This window comes from Drosophila mauritiana, chromosome 3R (genome assembly GCF_004382145.1).
Source record: "Drosophila mauritiana strain mau12 chromosome 3R, ASM438214v1, whole genome shotgun sequence".
Lineage (NCBI taxonomy): Eukaryota > Metazoa > Arthropoda > Insecta > Diptera > Drosophilidae > Drosophila > Drosophila mauritiana.
The window spans coordinates 5,142,933-5,165,143 of NC_046670.1; the positions used below are offsets into that span (position 1 = coordinate 5,142,933).

The 22,211-nt window shown below is 44.8% G+C and overlaps 5 protein-coding genes and 1 long non-coding RNA gene across 8 annotated transcripts; 3 read left to right on the forward strand and 3 right to left on the reverse strand.

The window, feature by feature from the left end:
- Positions 1 to 102: 102 nt before the first annotated feature.
- LOC117142570 (probable arginine--tRNA ligase, mitochondrial) lies at positions 103 to 2,274 on the forward strand. The gene is made up of 4 exons (XM_033306637.1): positions 103 to 286; positions 349 to 1,513; positions 1,573 to 1,939; positions 2,032 to 2,274. Exons 1-4 carry the CDS (start codon positions 254 to 256, stop codon positions 2,183 to 2,185), a joined length of 1,719 nt encoding a protein of 572 aa, XP_033162528.1. The 5' UTR covers positions 103 to 253; the 3' UTR covers positions 2,186 to 2,274.
- On the reverse strand, positions 2,208 to 15,494 carry LOC117142572 (28S ribosomal protein S9, mitochondrial). The gene is made up of 7 exons (XM_033306640.1): positions 15,382 to 15,494; positions 15,077 to 15,292; positions 14,844 to 15,017; positions 14,680 to 14,765; positions 14,254 to 14,614; positions 2,446 to 2,608; positions 2,208 to 2,375 (listed from the first exon to the last, which is right to left on the reverse strand). The coding sequence occupies exons 1-7, from the start codon at positions 15,475 to 15,477 to the stop codon at positions 2,284 to 2,286; spliced, it is 1,188 nt and encodes a 395-aa protein (XP_033162531.1). The 5' UTR covers positions 15,478 to 15,494; the 3' UTR covers positions 2,208 to 2,283.
- On the reverse strand, positions 6,700 to 7,351 carry LOC117142574. Its single transcript, XR_004459565.1, has 2 exons — positions 7,260 to 7,351; positions 6,700 to 7,204 (listed from the first exon to the last, which is right to left on the reverse strand). It is a non-coding gene; the product is annotated as an uncharacterized LOC117142574 (long non-coding RNA).
- Positions 7,402 to 14,019, forward strand: LOC117142566 (transient receptor potential channel pyrexia). 2 transcript variants are annotated; one of them, XM_033306617.1, is made up of 3 exons: positions 7,402 to 7,546; positions 10,713 to 12,057; positions 12,125 to 14,019. In XM_033306617.1, exons 1-3 carry the CDS (start codon positions 7,428 to 7,430, stop codon positions 13,619 to 13,621), a joined length of 2,961 nt encoding a protein of 986 aa, XP_033162508.1. In that variant the 5' UTR covers positions 7,402 to 7,427; the 3' UTR covers positions 13,622 to 14,019. The 2 variants fall into 2 exon arrangements, with proteins under 2 accessions (XP_033162508.1, XP_033162509.1); XM_033306618.1 differs by lacking the exon at positions 7,402 to 7,546 and adding an exon at positions 8,697 to 9,185.
- A 324-nt stretch (positions 15,495 to 15,818) lies between the features above and the next one.
- LOC117142569 (ER membrane protein complex subunit 1) lies at positions 15,819 to 20,034 on the reverse strand. 2 transcript variants are annotated; one of them, XM_033306634.1, is made up of 13 exons: positions 19,801 to 20,034; positions 19,091 to 19,733; positions 18,877 to 19,023; positions 18,481 to 18,793; positions 18,390 to 18,410; positions 17,809 to 18,143; positions 17,560 to 17,754; positions 17,422 to 17,499; positions 17,159 to 17,360; positions 16,947 to 17,099; positions 16,709 to 16,879; positions 16,411 to 16,644; positions 15,819 to 16,348 (listed from the first exon to the last, which is right to left on the reverse strand). In XM_033306634.1, the coding sequence occupies exons 1-13, from the start codon at positions 19,893 to 19,895 to the stop codon at positions 16,188 to 16,190; spliced, it is 2,748 nt and encodes a 915-aa protein (XP_033162525.1). In that variant the 5' UTR covers positions 19,896 to 20,034; the 3' UTR covers positions 15,819 to 16,187. The 2 variants fall into 2 exon arrangements, with proteins under 2 accessions (XP_033162525.1, XP_033162526.1); XM_033306635.1 differs by lacking the exon at positions 18,390 to 18,410.
- Positions 20,035 to 20,310: 276 nt separating this feature from the next.
- LOC117142573 (transcription initiation factor TFIID subunit 7) lies at positions 20,311 to 22,014 on the forward strand. Its single transcript, XM_033306641.1, has 2 exons — positions 20,311 to 20,482; positions 20,553 to 22,014. The coding sequence occupies exons 1-2, from the start codon at positions 20,384 to 20,386 to the stop codon at positions 21,795 to 21,797; spliced, it is 1,344 nt and encodes a 447-aa protein (XP_033162532.1). The 5' UTR covers positions 20,311 to 20,383; the 3' UTR covers positions 21,798 to 22,014.
- The last annotated feature ends 197 nt before the right edge of the window (positions 22,015 to 22,211 follow it).

Genomic DNA, 22,211 nt, shown 5'->3' on the forward strand with positions numbered 1-22,211 from the left:
CCTTTCAACAAGCTGGCAACGCTGACATGCGCACTGCCAGCGGTTAGCCTGTGAAACAGCTGATGTGCAGCAATACCGTTGGATTTTTCGGCGGCTCATGGACGGCCACACATTGGTTTGTTTACCTTTTTACCTAGTGAGTTAATTATTTTATGCCGATTGTGATACTTAACTATTTGAATTAAAACAATAAAAATATTTGTAAATAAAAGTTGTTATGCACTAAAGTAGTTCGTAAGAACTAACGGAAAGGATGATTCGCTTACGGCAAGCAATTTGTGAGCAGGTGAGCTTAATATTAATGGTACTACCCATTATGTCAGACCAAACATGTCTCCCATATTCCAGCTGCCGCAGCTCAAGAATGCCTGCCATGCCCTGGAGGTGCCTGTCAAGAAACAACAGATCCAGAATGCCGGACGTCCGACTGTGGAGTGGATTCTGCCCTCTGCGTTTGCACAACAGGAGGGGGAACTAATTGACTCAATGAAGAAGCACAGATTCAAGGATGCCTACGTGGAAAACGTTCGAATTGTACCCAGCGCTGGACGCAGTGCAGCCAAAATCGAGTTCCAGCTGCAGCCTCAGGTCTTTGTAGAGCAGCTCCTCCAAACTAAAGAGAATGCTTTGCATCCTTCGCCCTTTGCTGCGGAACACATAGTGGTTGAGTACAGCTCGCCCAACATAGCCAAACCCTTCCACGTGGGCCACCTGCGCTCCACAATCATCGGCAATGTTCTGGCCAATCTGCACCAGCATTTGGGCTACCGCACCACTCGCTTAAATTACCTGGGGGATTGGGGCACGCAATTTGGACTACTGGCATTGGGAGTTCAATTGCTGAATGTAAGCGACAAAGAGATGCAACTATCCCCAATAGAAACGCTGTACAAATCCTACGTGGCCGCCAACCAGGCGGCTGAACAAAGACCTGAAATCGCGCAGCGGGCGAGAGACCTCTTCGCCGCCTTGGAAGGAGGAACGGATAGAGCAATGGTCAAGCAATGGCAGCAGTACAGAAAGTACACTATAGAGGATCTATCCAAAGTCTACAACCGATTGGGCGTTCACTTCGATAGCTACGAATGGGAGTCCCAATACTCCCAGCAGCAAATTCAGGATGTTCTGGACAAACTGCGCAGCGCTGGACTCCTGCAGCCGGAGCACGATGGTCGTGAGATTGTCGTGGTGGATGGTCGACGCATTCCTGTGATCAAGAGTGATGGATCCACTTTGTACCTGGCCAGGGACATCGCTGCGCTGCTGGAGAGGCTGTCCAGATTCCAGTTCTCACGCTTGCTCTACGTCGTGGACAATGGTCAAGCGGACCATTTTAATGCTCTCTTTAAAACAACGGCAGCCCTGGATGACCGCCTAAGTTTGGAACAGCTGCAACATGTGAAATTCGGACGCATTCATGGGATGAGCACTCGTCAGGGAAAGGCAATCTTCCTTAAAGATGTCCTGGATGAAGCACGCAATATAATGCAGGAAAAGCGAAACTTAAGTGCGAGTAGGTGACTTAATACTTACGCAATCCGATGAACTTTAAGTCCCAACATTGTTTTCTAGCTACCAGAGAAAATTACAATCTGGATGATGAACATGTATGTGATATTTTGGGCGTGTCAGCCGTCCTGATCAATGTCCTCAAGCAGCGAAGGCAACGAGATCACGAGTTTAGCTGGCAGCAGGCGCTCCAAGTAAATGGTGACACAGGAATTAAGCTTCAATACACACACTGCCGCCTGCACAGTTTACTGGATAATTTCCGAGATGTAGATCTGGACGACATTAAGCCCGACTGGAAGCATTTCGCCACGGAGCCAGCGGATGCTTTGGATCTGCTCTACGCACTCGCACGCTTCGATCAAAGCGTTTGGCAATCGAAGGAACAACTGGAGGCTTGTGTCCTGGTCAACTACCTCTTTGGATTGTGGTAAGTACAATTGAATAATTGCAACTTTGGTTAATTACTAGTAAATGCTAAGGTATAAGAACTAAGTGCACCGTTTTCCCTTTTCCCTGCAGCAATGCCACCAGTCGAGCGCTGAAAAGATTGCCTGTAAAACAAGAGTCCAGCCTAGAAAGGCAACTCCAACGCCTGCTTCTCTTTAACGCTGCGAAGAAAACGCTGCGACAGGGAATGGAGCTCCTCGGCCTGCGTCCACTGGACCAAATGTAGACCAATGAGATCAAAGCACCGCTGTTAACATAGTTTATATTTATTAAAACACTTCGATATAAAATGCAGCCCAGTGTTGCAGATGCGCACGTGCTCGTCTAGCGCTTCTTCCACGTGTATTTGCGGCGTGCTCCTTCCTGTCCGAACTTCTTACGCTCCCGGCGGCGATAGTCACGTGTCAGCAGGCCGGCTGCAACATAAATTGCAATTAGCGGCAATAAGTCAACGGCGGCGGCTGCATAGGAGCCTCATTCACTTACCCAGACGCATTGACTCAATCATCTCTTGATCGACAAAGCTGCGCAAACTCATGGCGATGCCCCAGCGGATGGCTCCAGCCTGACCGGAAGGTCCGCCTCCCTCGACGTTGGCCTCCACATCGACTTTGCCCAGCAGCTCGCTAAATTGCAGCGGGAAGAGCAGCTGGAAAAATCGAGATAACGAATCGGCGAATGAGAATGGTATAATGTCGTGGCCGTTAGATGTCAAGTTCGAGCGCCCGAGGCAGCCATTGTACGGACGATCTCTCTGTATTCAAATGACGCTGCGATAGCGCTTCCTGTACAACAATGCCGATAGATAATGGCGGAATGGTTAGCCAAATTAAATGTCTCTCGGCCGCGGCCACTAAACTGCAACAGATTGTTGCATGTCCGCCTGGCAATTAGTGGACTCATCAGTCGACTGGGTGGGAGCTGAAAGGTTCGTCTGCCGGTCTAGGTGTGATGCAAATTATAAGCGCATTATAGCAATGCATAAAGTCCGGATAATTGCGGTGCCGCGGGCATGATCAGCACGCGCTGTCCCGTTAATAGGTTGAATAATAGTTGGTTTTACGTAATTAGTCGAGTTCTTTTGAGTCATTTAAAGAAGGTCCATGTTCTATATAGTACTTAATTGTATATTTTATATAGTATATTGACGTTCTACATGTCTAACTTTCTAACTAAAAGAGAATGTAACATTCTCAGCAAAAGAAAATGTATATACGTCGTCCATTTATACGTCTTACATTTATATGAATCCGGTCAAGAACCCTTAATTAATTATTTTCGCATACTTAGCAACAGCTATGACGCCAGTCACAAAGTTCACAGATTCCAAAGATCAAAACAAATCGTAATTCAATTTTCGTTTTGGCCATTTTTCGAATTCGACTGCGTGGGAATCAAAGTCAAGGGGCTTGACAAACGTAACGCCTGACAATGGTCGTTTGGCAGTCAGAGAGTAAACGTTATGATTAAAAAACAATAAGCAATAAACAATAAACCCGCCACAACAAAAGGGGAAGACCAATTTTTAAACTATTGTTCTTCTGTCCCCCTTTTTTTTGGCAAACCAAATCGACAACTGCCATCAATCACCGAAATATCACCAGATGAACTGCCACAGGGAAGAGAGGCAGACTTGGATTTGTTTAAACAAATTTCTAGGTGACTTCACGCAACAGTAACAACAATAATAAGCATAATAAAAGGCTTACGAACAAGATTTTCAAATTAATGTACACAACACACAAACAGCGAATGCCAAAGACATCCGAGCGACAGAAAGTCTTAATTGACGGCGATAAAAATAGCACCAGATTTGCAGAAAAGTGACGAGGCGAATAACAAAACTGGTTGCCCCAACTTCAGGGTTCCCCAAATCCCAAATCCCTCTTCGTGCGACCTATGTATACTTGTGGGTGTGGAATTTCAGGGAATGGTGGTGCTGCAGGTTTAAGGGGAGGAGGGTTGCCTACCGGCATCCCAGAGCTTCAAGAAAATTCGCGGTTACAGTTTATTATGATTTAAATGAGTTTTATAGTTTGACACATGAGCGAAGTCGACACGACCAAAAGATCCACGAAGATATCGCTCGGCGTACCAACTGTTCAAGTGTAATAGTGTCGGCTCAGGGGGATATAGTATATATACTATATATTCTATATATACTACACCTTCTTCATTGGCGCTCGTCGAGCGGCTCACTTTTGGACACTCATATCGCGTAGAAGATCGTTTAGGCGTAGTTCTTTTTATCAGTCGATCCCGCGTCGTCGAGAGTGCGCCAAGTGTCGGAAAATATTACATCGCTTCAAGAAAATTCCACATCAGATTACCTCTCACAAAAAGGATAATTATCAAAGCAAAATGTTTCGATCATCGATTATGATACGCCACCGGTTTTGCAGTTAAAAGCATTGGCATAATGTAAAGTGATCTTTCCAGAACTGTCGATCAAATTAAGTTTAGCGTTTCAAAATACGTGAAAATCGATCTTATCAAAGTATTTGCCAAGTAAATATTATGGAAAAACAATCACACGCAGAATAATAACGTCTGTTTTAATATAAATTGCAATTGAACAAGTAAAAAGTATTATTTTACTTAAAAACCACTTTAATAAAAGCTTATCCTTTGCAAATCTTCTTGAAAAGGCTTAAAAGTGAAATTTTCACGTCCGTTTGAAACAGTAATTATTTATCTATATTTCGATTTAGAACTATGAACATAATAAACTTTTTCCTTGACTACGATAATATGACGATAGAAACCTAACGACCCCAAGCAGAATCGAAACTAAATCCGCAAATACTAAAAAAAATTAGCATTAATCATAGCCCAAAGTGCCTAAGTACAAGTGGGGGATCACATCAGCGATATCTAGAAGTTTTCTATTACAAAATCAGCCAAGTGAACAATCAACGATCTCTATAACCGAGTGCAACTAACATATGAATAGCAATTGAGGTTTGTTTACACTCGGTGCACGGCATTTGTCGACTGCATTATCCTTTAATTCGCGCACTCTGACTCTCGAATTCAATTGCAACTGCATAGGCGCACGAAAACTATATAGTATGTACCTAGATCGGATCTAGTAATCAGCTAGTGTACGGCGCAGTGTGGGGAATGGGCATGCGCTTCAGGTTCAAGGGCATTGTGGCAACGCAAAAATATGTACAACCCAACTCAGCCCAATGCGTTCGCTCAGATAATAACCCCCTTAAGTTCGCCACAAAGGCGCGAGCGAGCGAAGAAAAGGCTCCAAATTGCTTTCAATTATAATTGAATCAGCGGGCGGCAAAGAAACACACGAGCGATACCCGCCAACGAACGATCCCGAAGAGCGTTCGGCCGATCGGACGTCGGCCATCGGCCATTTCCACGGCACCATGGCGTCGCAGTTTTCCAAGATGGCCGGCGGCGGTCTGTCATAACGGGTAATCATACGCCATACGCCACTTCCGGGCCTTCGAGTTTAAGAAAAGCCAGCCAGTCAGCTATCTCCTTCAAATCTAGCACTTTTTGCACCTGCAAAAAACGTATTAATTGATTGGGCCATTTCCAGCAATTCACACAGTGCGCCAAAAGTGGCAGCACATTGGTAATCACACGGGGGCGTTTTTAAACCAATATTTGCTCAGTTTGTTAGCGAGTTTTGGGGCCTCGCAGACTTTAGACACCAACCCACAAACCACACACGGCGAGAAATGAAGTGATCTTAGAATATATATTTTTTTTTTAAATTAAAAAATATTAATTTTACTCAAGACAAGGCATGGACTAAAATTCCTCTAAATTTGTTTAGTTTTACAGTAACGCCCCTTCATTTTGTAAGCAAAACTATTCCAACATTCTGAAAAATACAAAATCTTTCTGTGCATCAGACCTCAACGATCCAAAAACTGGTTTCTCAACTACGCACAGATTTTGATTAATTTGCTCGCATATTTTAGCCAACTCAATTTTGGCCGACGTTTTTGTTTGCCGGCCCTTGTTTATCGCCGTATATGTTTAATCAGTCAGCGAATTTTTGGTTTGCCTAATCAAAGAAAGTTTCTTATGCGTTGTCGTCAGGCAAACACAGGCTTTTTTTTTGCGTTTCCCATTAACTTTTGTTTATGTTTTGCAAACAAGTTTGAAAGATTCCCAGAATCGCTCGAGAATTGTTTACAGTAATGCGATGCCGAAAGTAATGCAACAAATAAAACCTAAACAAGCTTAACGCTTCGCTAGCTAATTTAGTCTAATGTGACATCGTAACTTTCTGGATTCCTGGCAGTCGATTGCCTGAAGTTACATAATCTGGGGAAAAAGCTGGAAAAACACAGAACTTGCATTTTGCAACCAAACAGATGTGATATTACTATGCGCAAATCAAAAATAAACAAAATAAGATTAATAGCGAATGCCAAATAAAATAATAGGATAAAATAAATTCGAAAAAAGAGAGAGAGAGAGACGATTGCTTAAATCCATTTTAATGTCTTTTTTTAATTAATTAAATCTGTCAGCAAACAAATTGCCATCTTTTTTTTTAATTCATTATAGAAATGATCAAAACACCAAGGCAAAGTCTATATCTTAAAGAGGAATGATAAAGAAGATGAAGTTTGGAGTAAACCGCTCCTGAGCTTTGGAATCTGCTTACATACTAAACGAATGAGTACTTCCACTTCTGACGTTGACATAAATTGTAAATAATATGCACAAACAAAATCAAAATAATAAAATAAACAAATAAAACATGGGTGTGTCACAAAAGGGGTGGCAAAATAGACTTGGCTATCCCAAAAATAGCTTTAATCATGAAATGTAGGCTTACATAATATAGTAATTCCCCGACTAATTCAAGTGACATGTATGAATCTCAACGATAGTAGTTTCTTAACCCCCCTTTGGGTTGAGCAGTCAGAACCAGTAGCACTCTAAGATAAATCCCCGGATAGTCTGGCGATAATGCTTTGGTGATTGTGATGATGTGGTCTTATCGCTGCGTCAAAAGGAAGACGCTTAGATAACTGATAACTGCGACCACGAGTGTCGCATCCAACGCACGACTGGCTATCTTTGGCGGAGTCCATCCATCCAGGCAGTTGGGAAAGTCAGCCAGTCAGTTGGGTCCAGTTGGCTCGGGATTGCTCAGAGGGATTGATAGGATAGATGCCTCGTAGAAAGTTGCAGTCGATAAACTTCACACCGAACTATCTTTGCAGGCCTTTGAAAATGTCAACCAGTCGCTGAAATTGGGCTATAAATTGGCGCTCCGCTGGCGTGTGATATTGGAAAGTAACTTTTTCGCATACTTATTTGTCGATTGCAGGCGGTGACAAAAAACGAAGTTGCGTTGCACCGAGGTTTTTGCGCATATTTGCGCGTTTTAATTGCCACAACCACGAAAGCAGCAGCATTGACACCTCCGGCGGCGGCGGCGACGACGACGACGACTGCAGCAGCAACTTCTGGCCGTCACCATGGAGAATCTTGGCTATAAGGAGGGCAGCACCAAGCCCCGCCGCATGACACGTTCGATCAGCGTCGTTACCAAAACCGAAGTGGAACAGCCGCTCACGGAGAATAATGCAAATAACCGGTAAGTGCCAGTTGGAGTTGCCAGTTTTCAGTTGCCAGTTGCCTGTTGCTGTTGCAGTTGCAGAAATTTCTGGCCACAATAAAACACACTCGAAATATACACATATATAGGCGTGATTGCCAGGCCCAAAAGGCGAAGACGCGGAAGCAGTCCGTGATTTATGTGACAAACGAATTGCCAGCCAGAAAACCAGCATGTTATTCGCAAAATCAACAATGTCATATTTATATAATGTTTGCTTATCAAATGTGAGGAACAGTCAGTCGGTTTTTGTGTGGGGTGTAGGGTAATACTCATAAAAAATGGGATAACTACATCTGATAATTGATTTTCGCAGTAAAAAAGCTAATTGCATGGAATTATAGGAAGACACAAAAAGTTTAATTTTCTGCTGGTGGTAGAAAATACAAAAAAAATTTATAATAATAATTGATAGAATAACAGTTTTTCAGCCATGTGATAGCTGCTTTAGTTAAAGAATATGTAATACTTAAAAATCTTGAAAATGGTAAGAAACAACTTCCTTTTTGCCAAGTGTAATTTTGATTACTTTATTGATTGTATACCTTTGTATAAACTATTTTACACATATTCGTGTATTTATAATTTAAAAGTTAAGGCCTTTGGGAGTTTAAAATGCGTTTTTAAGGTCATGGCATTCTTCATTGATTAAAATATCATATCATCCCGCCTTTTTTTATGTATTTACAATATCTCATCGAAAGAACTTAGCTAACAAAAAGATATGAATGCTTAAATGTGAGAAGTACCAAAGATTTTCACTCCCACTCGCGCTGAAATTGCAGACTTTTTGGAGATTTCTTGCTCTCGCTAAAGTATCTCCCTCTCCAAATAGTATTATACACCTGCGGTCAAAATAGTGGCACTTAAAAATGACACCATGTATATTTATTTTGTACGGAAAAATCAAAAACTGACAATTATCATAAATAGCCTTACATAATAACATATTAAACTTTCCTAAGAGGCACACTAAAAATCAAATCATCAATCATATACTTACAAAGATGTTTAACCTCGCGTTCCCAGAGCTATTATTTTAACCCTACCTGTACGCGTATCTCCCCGCTCTCTAGATAACCTCTCTTTAAATCTCGATCGACGACTTAACCAACGCTTGCCGATTTTCATCGAGCTCAGTCGGTTTCGAAACAACAATGCAGGCGGACGCGTTTGTAGCTGGCCAAAAGAGTGCGGAAGCAGCGATATAGCAGCCACAAAATACGGCTAGAACGCGTTCGAAGTGATCGTCGTCGGTGTTGAAACAATAGGAATAAACGCTGAAATAACGTCCGAAAAAACGTCCGTCGACGGCAACAACAAAACGGAAGTGAAAAATTCGCGTTTTTTCACACAACATTTAGCATTTTCCGCCCGTTAGACGCGATTGTCTGGGCTCCCACAAAAGGCCTCCATTGTGAGGCACTTGTCCCGTTCCGACCCCATCCGATCCAGTGCGATCCGATCGGATCCCAACCGATCCGTAGTCCGTATTTCAAATTTGGCGGATCGGTCGACTGGCGCACCGGGCTCTCCCATGTATTTCGGAAATGAAATTAGAAATTGAAAACAGCTCACTGTCGAATTGGCATCATCCGTGGATATGGCTGCAAACGGTGTACGTATTCAGTGGACCCAGTCGCTCGGTTGCCGAGATTCCCGGCTTAAGTGGCCAACAAAAGCAGTGACACTGGGCAGTGGGCAGTGGGCAGTCGAAGTGCTTTGCTTGCACAACGAGTGCACCAGCTTCTAACCATGGACGAGGTCTGAAATTATGCAGCGAGCAACTATGCTGAGCAGCCCCAAGTTGGCGACCAAGAAAACAAAACAAAGTCTGCCGGCGCAGTCGGTGAATCCATCAACGTACGAGAACAGTGAACAGTGAATAAATACTGAGCAGTGAAATAAGAAAACAGCTTCAACCAAAACGGCCAACTTAGCATAACTCCCAACGCAAAATAACACACAATAATTATTTAAAAATATGCATGCTCGAAAAGTCAACAGATCTCGAACTCCGCTGTTCAGTGCCATTTGAGCGATGGGGATTAATGTGTGTACAGATCCATAAAAAGGTGATCTGTGCGAGTTGAGAGTAGAGTTTGGACAAAGAGAAGTGCGAGTCTATCTAATGGCTTTGTTTCATATATTTAAGCCAACTTAGTTCGTTCGAATGGGCTGTCCTAACGACGCTGAGAAGCGTCGAATTGTTTACGAGTTCTAGCTTCATAGTAATTACAAGTTTCTCATAAATCGACAACAAGCTAAAAACTAAACTAAAAGGCAAACGCAGTTTGAAGTTGTAAATCGTCTAGACGTGATATTTTCCCATGATGACTACGCAATTTAAATCCATGATCACAGAACACAAGTCCATCAATGCGTTGATTTGGAAGCCAAAGCAGAAATTAACCGCATTAACTAAATTTAGAAAACTTCCACTGACATAAAAATGTTCTCTAATCACTGACAAATTATTTGAGTGCTTTATAAGCCATAAAAACTGATTCACAGTGTGTTATCCACAAGATCGAAATCACCTGAATTCCACGAAAACCTGTTTAAAGTTAAAGAATTAGCATTGAAAAGTTTAGATGTTCTTTCTCCAAAATATTCAAATAAACTAAATAAATACTATAAATAAATTTTATTCGAATTAACTGTATCATTTGGTCTTATCACAGTCCTCATAAAAACCGAAAGGCAATGGAAATCTTCCACAAACCATTAATCAACGTGCAACATCAAACTAAAAGTGATTGAATATAAGCAAAATTGTTCATAAAGACAATCGTGAATAAAAATAAATAAATTCACATTTAACTTGGGATACCCTGTGAAAAGATGCACATTTCAAGTAAATAAACCTAGCCTTACTAACTTACTTGACCAACTTAAAACCCAGTGATTTGTCAGCGAAAAACTATAAATAACTAGGGTCAATATCAATATTACTTATTTAATGTTAGGCGCATAGAAACGCACATAGAAGCTCCACTGTACTGGTCGGTGGTAAAAAAAAAGTACTCCATGTTCATGCCATGGGAAGATTGAATAAAACAAAGTTTTTGTTAGAAATTATCCAACCGTAGAACATCCGCACAACTTTCAATGCGCTAATATTCATCCGCTTGCATCTCCACAGCTTCAAATCGATTCCACCCAACTTGATGGTGCGATGGCGGAACAACACTGACGCCATGATCGAAGCCCAGTACCCGACCGCTGGAGAATTCGAATACATGGAGTGTGGACCGTCGCCGCCGGCGGAGAGTGCGCCGAGCATGTACGACAGCTTCGAGGAGCCGACCAGCGAGCTGAGCGTCCAGATATGCAACGATACCCTTCGGATCAGCCTGATCGACCAGATGAAGAGCGCAGCGGGGCGCGTCAAGCTCTTCGAGGACATCGAGCAGAGCAACGTGGTGGCCGAGGGCATACGGACGCACTTTGAGTCCGCATCAAAGCTGGAGAAGAATCTCTGCTACCTGTGGGCCGCGTACCTCAAGCGCTGGGATCTGATCGAGAGTCTGCTGGAGGCGGGAGCCGACCTGCACTTCTGCGATCAGAACGGAATATCAGCCTTGCACCTGAGCGCCTTCAGTGGCTGTTTGGCCACCTTGGGCCTACTGGTGGCCAAGGGTTTGAATGTCAATCTGCAGTCCAAGTGCTACACGCCTCTGCACTGCGCAGCCTTTGGCAATGCTGCGGAGGCGGCAAAGCTACTGATCAACAATGGAGCGGACATATCCAAGGACACCAGCAAGCCGAACTGCGAGGAGAGCCTGCTGCACTGCGCCGTGCGTTCCAACGCCCTGGAGTGTCTGCAGATCTTCATTGCCGAAGGTGCCGATGTAAACTCGCTCAAACCGAATGGCACCAATGCCATTCACCTGGCAGCTGATCTGGGCAATATGCAGTGCCTAGAAGCCTTGCTGAATGCTCCCAATGCAGATGCCAATGTGCGTATCTGCATCCGCGAAAAGGAGTCCACAGCCTTGCATCTGGCAGCAGATGAGGGCAACGTGGAGTGTGTGGACTTACTCCTGGCCAAAGGTGCTGATGCCAAGCTGAAGAACCATCGCGGTTTCACACCGCTCCACCTGGCAGCCAGAACTTCCAGTCTGGACTGCGTGGAATCGTTGCTGAGGAATGGCAATGCCGACGCCAATGCCGAGGACTTCGATCACCGAACTCCGCTTCACGCGGCGGTGGGAAAATCCGAGAATGCCTACGACATCATGGAGACGCTCATCCAGTGGGGTGCCAATGTCAATCATAAGGACATTTACGGGTTTACAGCTCTCCACCTGGCTGCGTTGGATGGGCTGGTGCAGTGCGTCGAGATGCTGATATTCCACGGAGCAGATGTGACCACCAAATCGAAGAAAGGTACCTCCGCGTTGAACGTTATCACCCGGAAGACCCCGGCTTCAGTGGCCATGATCAGACAGAAACTGGACGCAGCCATAACGCTGCACCACTCGCAGGTAAATAGTCTTCTTTCTTTTCCCATTGGAATTGCGCATGTTATCCATTGCATTGTCACCCTAACAGGACCCCGTGAACCGTGAGGTGGAACTGGAACTGGACTTCCGTCAGCTGCTGCAGCACTGTCATCCGCGCGAGATCAGCTACCTAAACACGTTCGTCGACGAGGGTCAGAAGGAGATACTGGAGCATCCGCTCTGCTCTTCGTTTCTGTACATCAAGTGGGGCAAGATCCGCAAGTACTACATTGGCAGGCTCATCTTCTGCTTCAGCTTCGTGCTCTTCCTCACGCTCTACGTGCTGACTGCTTTGGCCCACAACTGCTACAATGGGAGCAAGAACGACAACACGACCATTCCAGCGCAGGAGTTGTGCCAGAAGCAATCCATCCTGGGCGATATGCTCAGGAACAACCCTTTTGTGATGGAGATGCAATGGTGGGTTCTGGTTGCCATCACCATAGTAGAGATATTTCGAAAACTATATGGCATTACGGGCTACTCCTCATTTCGGCACTACGTAACGCAGGTGGAGAACATAATGGAGTGGTTCGTGATAACCAGCGTGTTTGTTATATCATACATCTACACGAACAAGACGTACACGTTTCAAAACCATATAGGCGCCTTCGCCGTGCTGCTCGGTTGGACAAATCTCATGTTGATGATAGGTCAGCTGCCGGTCTTCGATGTCTATGTGGCAATGTACACGAGAGTCCAGGGAGAATTCGCGAAGCTATTTATGGCCTACTCCTGCATGCTGATTGGGTTCACCATCAGTTTCTGTGTTATCTTCCCATCGTCGTCGTCATTTGCCAATCCGTTTATGGGCTTCATAACAGTGCTGGTGATGATGATTGGTGAACAGGATTTATCGCTGCTGATCAACGATCCCGAAGGCAAGGATCCACCTTTCCTCTTAGAAGTCAGCGCACAAATCACCTTCGTTTTGTTCCTGCTGTTTGTGACCATCATTCTGATGAACCTGCTCGTGGGCATTGCAGTACACGATATACAGGGATTAAAGAAGACGGCGGGGTTGTCTAAGCTCGTGCGACAAACGAAGCTGATCAGCTACATAGAGTCGGCGCTATTCAACGGCTACCTTCCGACATGGCTGCGCAACTTGCTCCATTACACCGCGCTGGTCTCTCCCCAAGCCTATAGAGTGGTTCTGTGTGTCAAGCCACTGAATCCCAGCGAGAAACGCTTGCCCCGAGAAATCCTAATGAAGGCTTACGAAGTGGGAAAAATGCGCAAGCATTTCGGCCATACTATCTCCTCAAAGAACTCAGCCGAAAACTATTTGTCGTACAAGAACAAGTATAATAACAATAATGGCGCCACGACCGGATATGTACTACCCGATGCGGACCCGGATGGCGGGCAATTCACCACACTAACCACTAAGATCGATGACAATGCTGATCGGATCGAGTTCCTCACCCAGGAGATCCAGGAGCTGAAGCAGGCGCTCATCTCGCAGCAACAGCAAGCCAGCAAGGTGATCGACAAGCTGCTGATTGTGATCTCTAATCAGCAGAAGCAGAATCTGCGCAAGTAGCAGGAGCATTTACTGCACCCCATTCGGAATATTTATAGATCACAGTTTGACCTTTCCTAGACGTAAGGGGGTCGTGCAGACCCCAAAGAAACCAGAACATTGTTGATATTATCGTAGCAGCGAGTTGTAGTTAAACCAATTTTGATATCGATGCGCCAGGCGCCCTATGCATACGCTATATAGCCATATACCCTACATACACTACTATTGATACAAATACTATAACTAGCGTTTAGTTGAACTAGAGGCGAGCAGTTGGCAGGATTGATTTGTGGCTGGTTCCAGGCTGTGTCTTTGTTGTTTTGGCGTTGTCGTCAGAGAATCGTTTATATAGTAATTTAATTCAAATTATTACTCTTAATAAAGTATATGCTATATATCTATTGTTATGAAAAAAAGCGTTCTTATTTGCTGCTGTCGGCCAAATTGAGCGATCTCTCTTATGTCAAGGTAAGTGTACTATCAACTGATTTTGAAATGTATAATTTCATGTCAATAAAATCTCAAAAATATTTTAACTTTTCGAAATATTAGTTCAGTAGGATTTTAAATTGTTCCTAACTACAGTTGTTCATATTTGAACAAGGAATCTATCCTCAGGAGAAGCTTAAGCTCTGCATGACTTCACTCACCTGTTCCTTGCAGTTTTCGTCCTCAAAGTATGAGATATCCTTTCCATTAATGCTGATTTTTCCTGTTCCGGGTAGCCGCACTGTGACATCGGCTCTGGCAGTTTTGCGCAGGCACTCGTAGGTTGTGATGTACTGGCGACCCTCTTCATCGATCCTCGGTTTGGGCACCTCCAGCTGCTTGGACTGGTCCATCAGCGGTTTCAGGTATCGCTCGATGAATGCTTTGCTCTTGTAAGCATATGGCGATGCAATCAGCCGATCCATAGAGTTGGAAAAGTTGGAGTATTCGATATCGGCTATGCTCTCAACTAGCAAAAGTTCCAACTGGTCCTTGGGCAGCAGCTGAAAGCCGGCAATCTCACTAAAATAAAGTACAGAAAACCATGTCAAATTATCTCATTTGCAAAACATGCAGAGCTTGTTTACAGTTTTTGGTTCTCATCGGGTTTATTGCCGCGCCGAAGCATGCGCTCCTCCAGATCCGCCAGCTTGTTAGTTTCTTCCACAATGTCCTGGTAATTAAAAAGAAAGTAATTAATACCTATTTACCAAACCAAGTAATTAAGTTCACAAGTTGCGCATTTACTCACATGAAGCAGTTGGAAGAAGTTGGGTTTGCCGGTGTAGAACATGCTGTGGAATGGCCTGCCCGTCTCATCGAATTCCGCAGCCTTGCGGGCGGGAAAGACAACCTCGGGTGACTTCATAGCCGGCCGAGCCTTTTGGTCGTACAATCCGGAGGGAAACAGATAGGATATTGCCTCCTGTAATTGATTATGAGGTAAAATAGCGCCTTAAAGATTTCCACAGCCGAGTATCTCACGTCTATGTCCTCCTGGGTAAACGTCTCCGCATCGGCGCCCATCATGTTGGCCAGGTGCCGCTTTCCGATCTGGAACTCCAGGTGCTGCGTCTTCATGAACTCGTCGTGTTCGGTGGCTCTTTTCAGGTACGCCCGCATGGCCTTGCTCACCCTTTGCTTCTGGACAGCCGCTGGAGCAGCCTGGACGGTCACATCGGTGGCAAATGGAGCCGCTGCCTGAAAGGTTATGCAAACGTTTGGTCTCACAATTGGGAACAGTGAAAAGTGTCAAGTTTACGCTCTATTGACTTGACTATTGTACCAACCATGTAGCATGGGACCGGCGCACTGGATTTGCATGCATTTTGCAGCAGATTCCTGTTATTTTTCACTATATTTAAGCCAAAAACACGCAGTGCCATCCTTTCAATTTTGCAGAAGAAGAAGAGAATAAACATATGTTTCAGTCGGTTGAAGTTGGATGGTCGGTGTTGGAAAACACAGAACTTCAGCTGATTTTTGGCGCGCATTTTAAAATCTTTTTATTTGTTATTTTTATTTATTTAGCTATCAAATCACGGCCACATTTTTCTTACAATGTTATATGACGGTGATACCATATTCCCTTAGGGAAGCAAATTAATTCCTTTTTAAGATAATTATTTTATTATTAATTCCTTTTATACATATATATTATATATTATAATAAAACAACAATCAGTTAATTCTGATGAAAAAATTGTTTATTTACTTTACCGTTTTCCACCTTTACAAATGCTTTTATTGACTATACTTTTTAAACATTCTTTCAATGCTGATATTTTCAAATGGAAATTTAAACGAACACAAATCAAAGGAACAGAAAATACAATGAAAACCTTTCAACAGCTAATTATAGTTATTTGATGTTTAACGCTATATAATTAGTTATAAATAATTGCCTAGGCTTAGCGTTGATAAAAGGTTTTATTCGCATTGTGGGATGTAATGCAGCTATCAGAATTAGGTTATATATATCAATACTCTCTCGCCGATTTACACTGTCTCATCATCATTTCATCCTCCCTTGTGGTATTTGGTCGCAGTAAAATGTATATGTATTTAAAGCAATTATTTAATAATAATGCCAAGCCTATTTCCACGCCTGCTTGAGCAATTTACGCGACGCTAAATGCTTAACAATCAACGAGCCCGATGTGAGCGCGACTAGCACTATGGAAATGAGAATATAGTCAAAGTCCTCCTTCAGCAAGTCGAACGTCTTTGATGGCGCCACGCGCGTAACGAACAAATCTGCCAAATAAAAACGGTTTACAGTGCTTTAGCTAAAATCGCGTTGCATGAATCTCCCTTACCTAAACCCGTAGCAACGACTAGACAGGTACTCTCCAAGCCACTGGGCGCGGTATAAATATTACGCAGACGGGCCACCGTCTGGTTGTAATTTATATGGCTCTCCGTTGGCAAAGGCAGCTCGGGTATGTAGGGGATGGCTCCTTCCTCACGTCCCTGAGTCGAGGATGCGATAGGACGCCGGGGATCCAGCAAATGCCACGGCATTTCAACAATGGAACCACTGGCAGTGCCGACTAGAATTAATGACAAATGGTTAGCATCCTATTTGGCGATCAAATAGCTTTCGTTGATGCTTACTAAGCACATGCTTGTTGGTGATTCCGCGCTCCGTAATAGTTTCCCGCAGAGCCTCAACTATTGTGGGCAGTATATAAGACTGGCGCTCCACGAGGGGCATTGGCGGAGCTTGCAAGGAGCTCCAAACACTGCTGTTTGCCTGACTCTTGCCCTCGTACAGTTCGATTGTGGCTGTAGCAAGTGAATGATATTAAGTAAATATGGGTATTTGCCAAAGGCTATCGCTGTTGTAACTTACTAATCTCCGTGCGACGCAATTTCTCGTTGAAGTAGGAGTAGGCAAGCCAGTTTTCGGAGTGGACAATGCTCAGGGGTGCACGCACCTTACGATGCGTCATGGTGAAAACCACAGAGCCGGAGACCACATCAACCAGATACAAATTTAGCACGGCTATGGAGTAAGTGCCATTTAAATGAATGCTTAATTAAACGAAGCGCATGCAGACTCACATTTGTGTGTGGAATCCGGTGCCTGTGTGACGAAAGCCACTAGATTAGGGTTGATGTACTTGTACAGCACCGATCGATCGCCCAGCACACGTCCCTGGGAGTGGACATGCTCGATGGGATTCTTGCCGGCGACGCCGATAATCTGTTGCTCGGAGTTGTGGCCGCCCAGGCGAGCATTCCAAATTTGCGTGCTGGACAGTTGCTGGCGGAAATAATGGTTTAATAAGTTAAGTGCTTCCACAATAAAAGGCTGCATTACTTACCCCGCCCGCATATTTAACAAAGTAGCCGTCCAACTCTGCAGTTTTCACATCGGCGGTGTACAGATACATGCCATCAGCCTGTACGTGGATGTAAAGATTTTCAACTCCATTGATATATCAGGGAAATTCATATCTTACCAATGATGTCGCATGTTCGGGATAAACATGTACCTTGTTGGAAGCATCCAGTAATAGAATGCCCTTCACAAAGTCCTTTTCCGTTTCTCCCAGCAACGAGAGCTGCTTGATTTTGTAGTCCAGCTGAACGAGGCCACCTTCGGATACTTTGCCCGTAATAGGATTAAAACGATAGAGCACACCATTGCCGCTGACCTATGAAAGTTTAGAATTAGCCTGGGAACTATGCAATTAGCAAGTCAGACCTACAGCATTCTTGCCCAAAATAGTGCACAACGGCTGAAGCGGAAAGTGCTTGGCCGAGCGCTGGACAATCAGACGCATCTGCTCGTCGTTAGCGAATCCAATAACATTGGGAAGATACAGCTGCCAGTGATGCTTCCCAGAGACATTGTCAATGCCAAAAATCTTTCCAGCACGCGTCAGTAAAACCAGCATCTTGTGGAGGCCAAAGGAGTCCCTGACCAAACCGGCTCGCTGGGTGTCCGTAGGTGGAGGACCCAGTCCGATAACATGAAGGAACAAGCTGCGAATTTGAACAGCTTGGGTGGTGATGCGACGCAAAAAGGCACTGGCAATGTCTCCTGTTCAATTGATGAAAATATAAATATTAGTAAATTACGAATTGAAAGGGGACCTTTAATGTAACATTAAAAAAGTAAAAGTAATGCACAAAGTTTAAACTAGCAAATCATGATTAAATTTGTTAGTAAACATTCGTTTTTAGATTAGTGGTAAGTTCAATAAACATAAAAAAACCGCAAAATTAAAAATGCTAAACATGTAACAAACAATATTGCATGATTAGTTTGCTGTGAACGTTCACTTACTCTCAAAACTTGTGAAATCCCCTTTAGGTATGCATTTTCAATAATAAATTTTATGAGTTTAACTTAAAGTGCATAAGTCAAGTACACTCACCGGCCTTGCCCTTCATCTCGTTCTCCAATGTGCCCTCGGTATCGGCAAGCGGCAGATCCACAAACTGCGAGTCGATCACATTGGCCAGCGACTCCTCGCGCGACCAACGAATGCGTCCCTGCTGCACTGCCACGATGGACTCCGAGTTGGTGCTAAACAGAAACAGACAGCTCTTGCCCTCGCCATTGCGCTTCTGCTTGCAGTCGAAGTTGCTCAGCGAGGGAGTGCCAAAATGCTCGGGGAATGGCAGACTCTGCTCCAACTCCGCTACCGGTGCACAGTTATCCAAATACAAAGCATTGATCCTGAGAATCTGTTCAAACGCACAGGAAAAGAAACAATTAGTTTTCACATAAAAATCGTAGAATAGAATAGTATATATAAGTTTAAGCATACTCCAGAGGACAGATCTGCATACGCCAAGATCTTGCGATAGTTAAAGCTTCCCACGGCGTAGCTGGAGCTTCGCAGATCACCGCAGATCGATTGATCCTTGTTGACACTAATTGGCTTGCCATCCACAATCACAACACCATTCAGACCCTGTAGAAATGTTTGGACGATTAGAACTTCATTTTTGATAAAAGCAATAGCTAAATCTTTTCCTTACCGTCAAGGCCTGAGTTTTTTCCTTCGGCTCCTCCTCGAGCGAAGTACGGATCACCTGACCGCTTTTGGAAACGAGATCCAGACTAATCAACTGCTTTCCGTCCGTACAAACGTAGAAGGTGCCGCTAAGGGCGCAGCTCTCTGAGGTGATCCAAGGAGCTATTATCTTGCTGGTGCTGCCAGTGCTGTGGCCGGAGCTGGCGAAATACGCCGTCACCTCGAGGTGGCTCCGCCAGGCAGGCAGCACGTGGTAAAGCACAGATTTGCTGTAGATCCACATGGCGTCCTGGGCCCGCTCCGTGTTCATGGGCATGATGGACCACTCCCACTCAAGGGCACCCATATTGGTGTTCCAGCCGCGCACCAAAGCGGGCGCGTGTCCCTGAACGGTGAGCATGTCGAAGCCCAGGTTGCTGCCCATCGGAGCGGCGGCCGTGTCGCTGCTGTCATCGGCGAATCCGCTCACTTGGAGCAGCTTGACGTCGCCGCGCGGCTTCTGCTCGAGCACCTGCCGCCACACCAATTCGCCGGTCTTTACGCACAGACTTGCCACCACTCCCTCATGGGTGCTGATCAGAATTCGCGGCTGAAAGTGGTTGAGGTCGACGCGAGACTGCTTCAGTGCTCCCACATTGACGCCTCGCCTGCAAAAGCCGGACATATCCCCCGGATTAGCGCCGGGTCAATGGTCAGATATCGTACCACACTCACCAGTCGAACTTCTTGATCTGGTCTTCGTAGAGCGCCGAGCAGGTGCCCAATAGGAGCGCCAGCGAAAGTGCGGCGAGTAACCACTTCTCCTGCATGTCGTCCGCCTTGCTTGCTGACCTTCGACTGGCTCGATCTCTGATTGTTCAACTTTCGACGTGTTTTTATGTTATAAATTAGTAAAAATCCACATCAATTCGTGTTTTCCGTCATGGCAAAAGGGATGAGAAGACGAAATTGGAGCAGGGTTGGCTGACGATTACCTTATCGATAGTTCAGCGGACTCACATCCGATATTCAAGTTGGTGGGCCCACCCCCTCTACATGTACTGCAATTCATCACCTTTATGATTAAATTTGTTGCTAAAAACCTTAAATATAAAATGTTCTTCCATTTTGGGGTTTAGAGGGCTATTTTTGCTGCAGATGCGGACGCAGTGTGAATGATTTTATATATTCGTCTTGTTCGCAGCGCTAGCTGTGACCTGAATACCATCACTAGCGGTGCCACATCAAAACTCCCATCTCTAATGAGCATTTAGTGTCTTCAAAAAAAGTTTTATTTTTCGGAAAAAATCGCATTGAAATGTTTGAAAAGAAGAGCGACAAGGTCAAGCAAGCTGAGCACAAGACGCGGGATGATGGCGTCGAGCTAGAGAGCCAGTTTATCATGCGCGTGCCGAAGGTAAGCCATAACATAAGTAAAAATCACAACAAGCCGTGCAAATTGATGGATTCTCACGGATTCTCTGCAGGAACTGGCGGACACGGTCCATGAAGCAATAAATGCTGGCACCATAAAGGAGCGGCTGACCATCCAACTGGATCAGGATCTGAGGTACGGTGAAGTGCGAATAGATGATCAGATGCTGTACACGAAACTCGTGGATTTGCCCACCGTCGTCGAGAGCTACAAGACCATTGACAACAAGAGCTTCTACAAGTCGGCAGATATCTGCCAGATACTCATTTGCAAGGAGGAGCGGGAGGACGAGACGGAGAAGGAGTCGCCTAACAAGAACAAAAAGAAGGACCCCAACAAGGTGGACAAAAAATACCTATTTCCGCACGGCATCACACCGCCCTGCAAGAATGTGCGGAAACGACGATTCCGCAAAACTCTAAAGAAAAAGAATGTCGAAGCTCCCGAGATCGAGAAGGAAGTGAAGCACCTGCTGCGCATTGACAACGAGGCTGTCAGAGTGGACTATGAAATCATAAACGAAGAGGACAAGCCGATGGATGAACTGGAGCAATCGGACATCAAGCCCTACAACGATGCAGATGACGATCTGCAGGACGAAAGCACCATGCATGCTAGCGAAAAGGCGATCATGGAAATGAGCTCCCAGCGGCACCTCCATGTGGAGTCCGATGATGACGAAGCCAGCAACTTTCCCTCACACCGAGCGCCGAACATGGGAGTCGCTGTCCACGACATCTTCGGCGAGGAAGTGTCCAGCACGGATGACGAGGATGAGCCCGATCGGGGCAATAACACCATGCAGCGGCGGGTGATGGAGGAATCCTCACGCCTCTCGGCTGATGATTCACGGATGTCGGACTTCTTTGGCGCTAGTGGCAGTAATACCGGAGCGGGCGGCGTGAAAATGGAGCAGAACGTGTTCAGCAAGTCTATGTTTGGGCATGAAGCCAGCAGTCCTAAGCTCAGCGCCGCCGGGTCGAGCTCCAACCTTGCTGCTCCCAGTGGCTTCTACGACAGCCAAATGCTAACCAAGCGCGAAGAGTTCGAGAACATGGAGTTCATAGACGAACCGCAGCCGCAGTACACGCAGCAACAGGTCCAGCAGAAGATCAATCAACTGACGCGCCAGATTCGTGAACTGAAAGCGCAGCAGGTGCAAAAGTCAACGGAAATCGCTTCCATTCAGAATGCTACCCTTAAACAACGAATGCAGGAAACGCTTGATAATCTCTACACACAGGTTATTGAAAGGGAACTGGAGCTGAAGGACTTCGAGAATATGCTGGAGTCGTAAGATATACTTATAATACAAAGGGACTAGCATAAGTTATATTAGAACTATGTACATACTTATTCGGATGTTACTTCAAACTATTTACGATTTCAAAGCCGCTTTCTGTTGTTAAAGTCCAAGTGAACGTAAACCTTAGCCAAGAAATGTTGCTCCGTCATTGGTCAACTCATTATTTGTGTAAAATTAAAGTGTTTGCCCAGTATTGATAAGAATGAAATTAGATCGATTTTTTGCAAGGCAACGGGGCACGACAATTGAATCTGTTTCTACGTATTTATTGCAGTGGACTTATCACCAATTAATTATCTAAAATTAAAAAGAATCATATCGAAATTAGTTGAATGCCTCCAGTGCTTGTGGCAGCCATGACCTCCTTAGGAAATGGTGCATTGCCGCACAGAGTCACTGGCACTC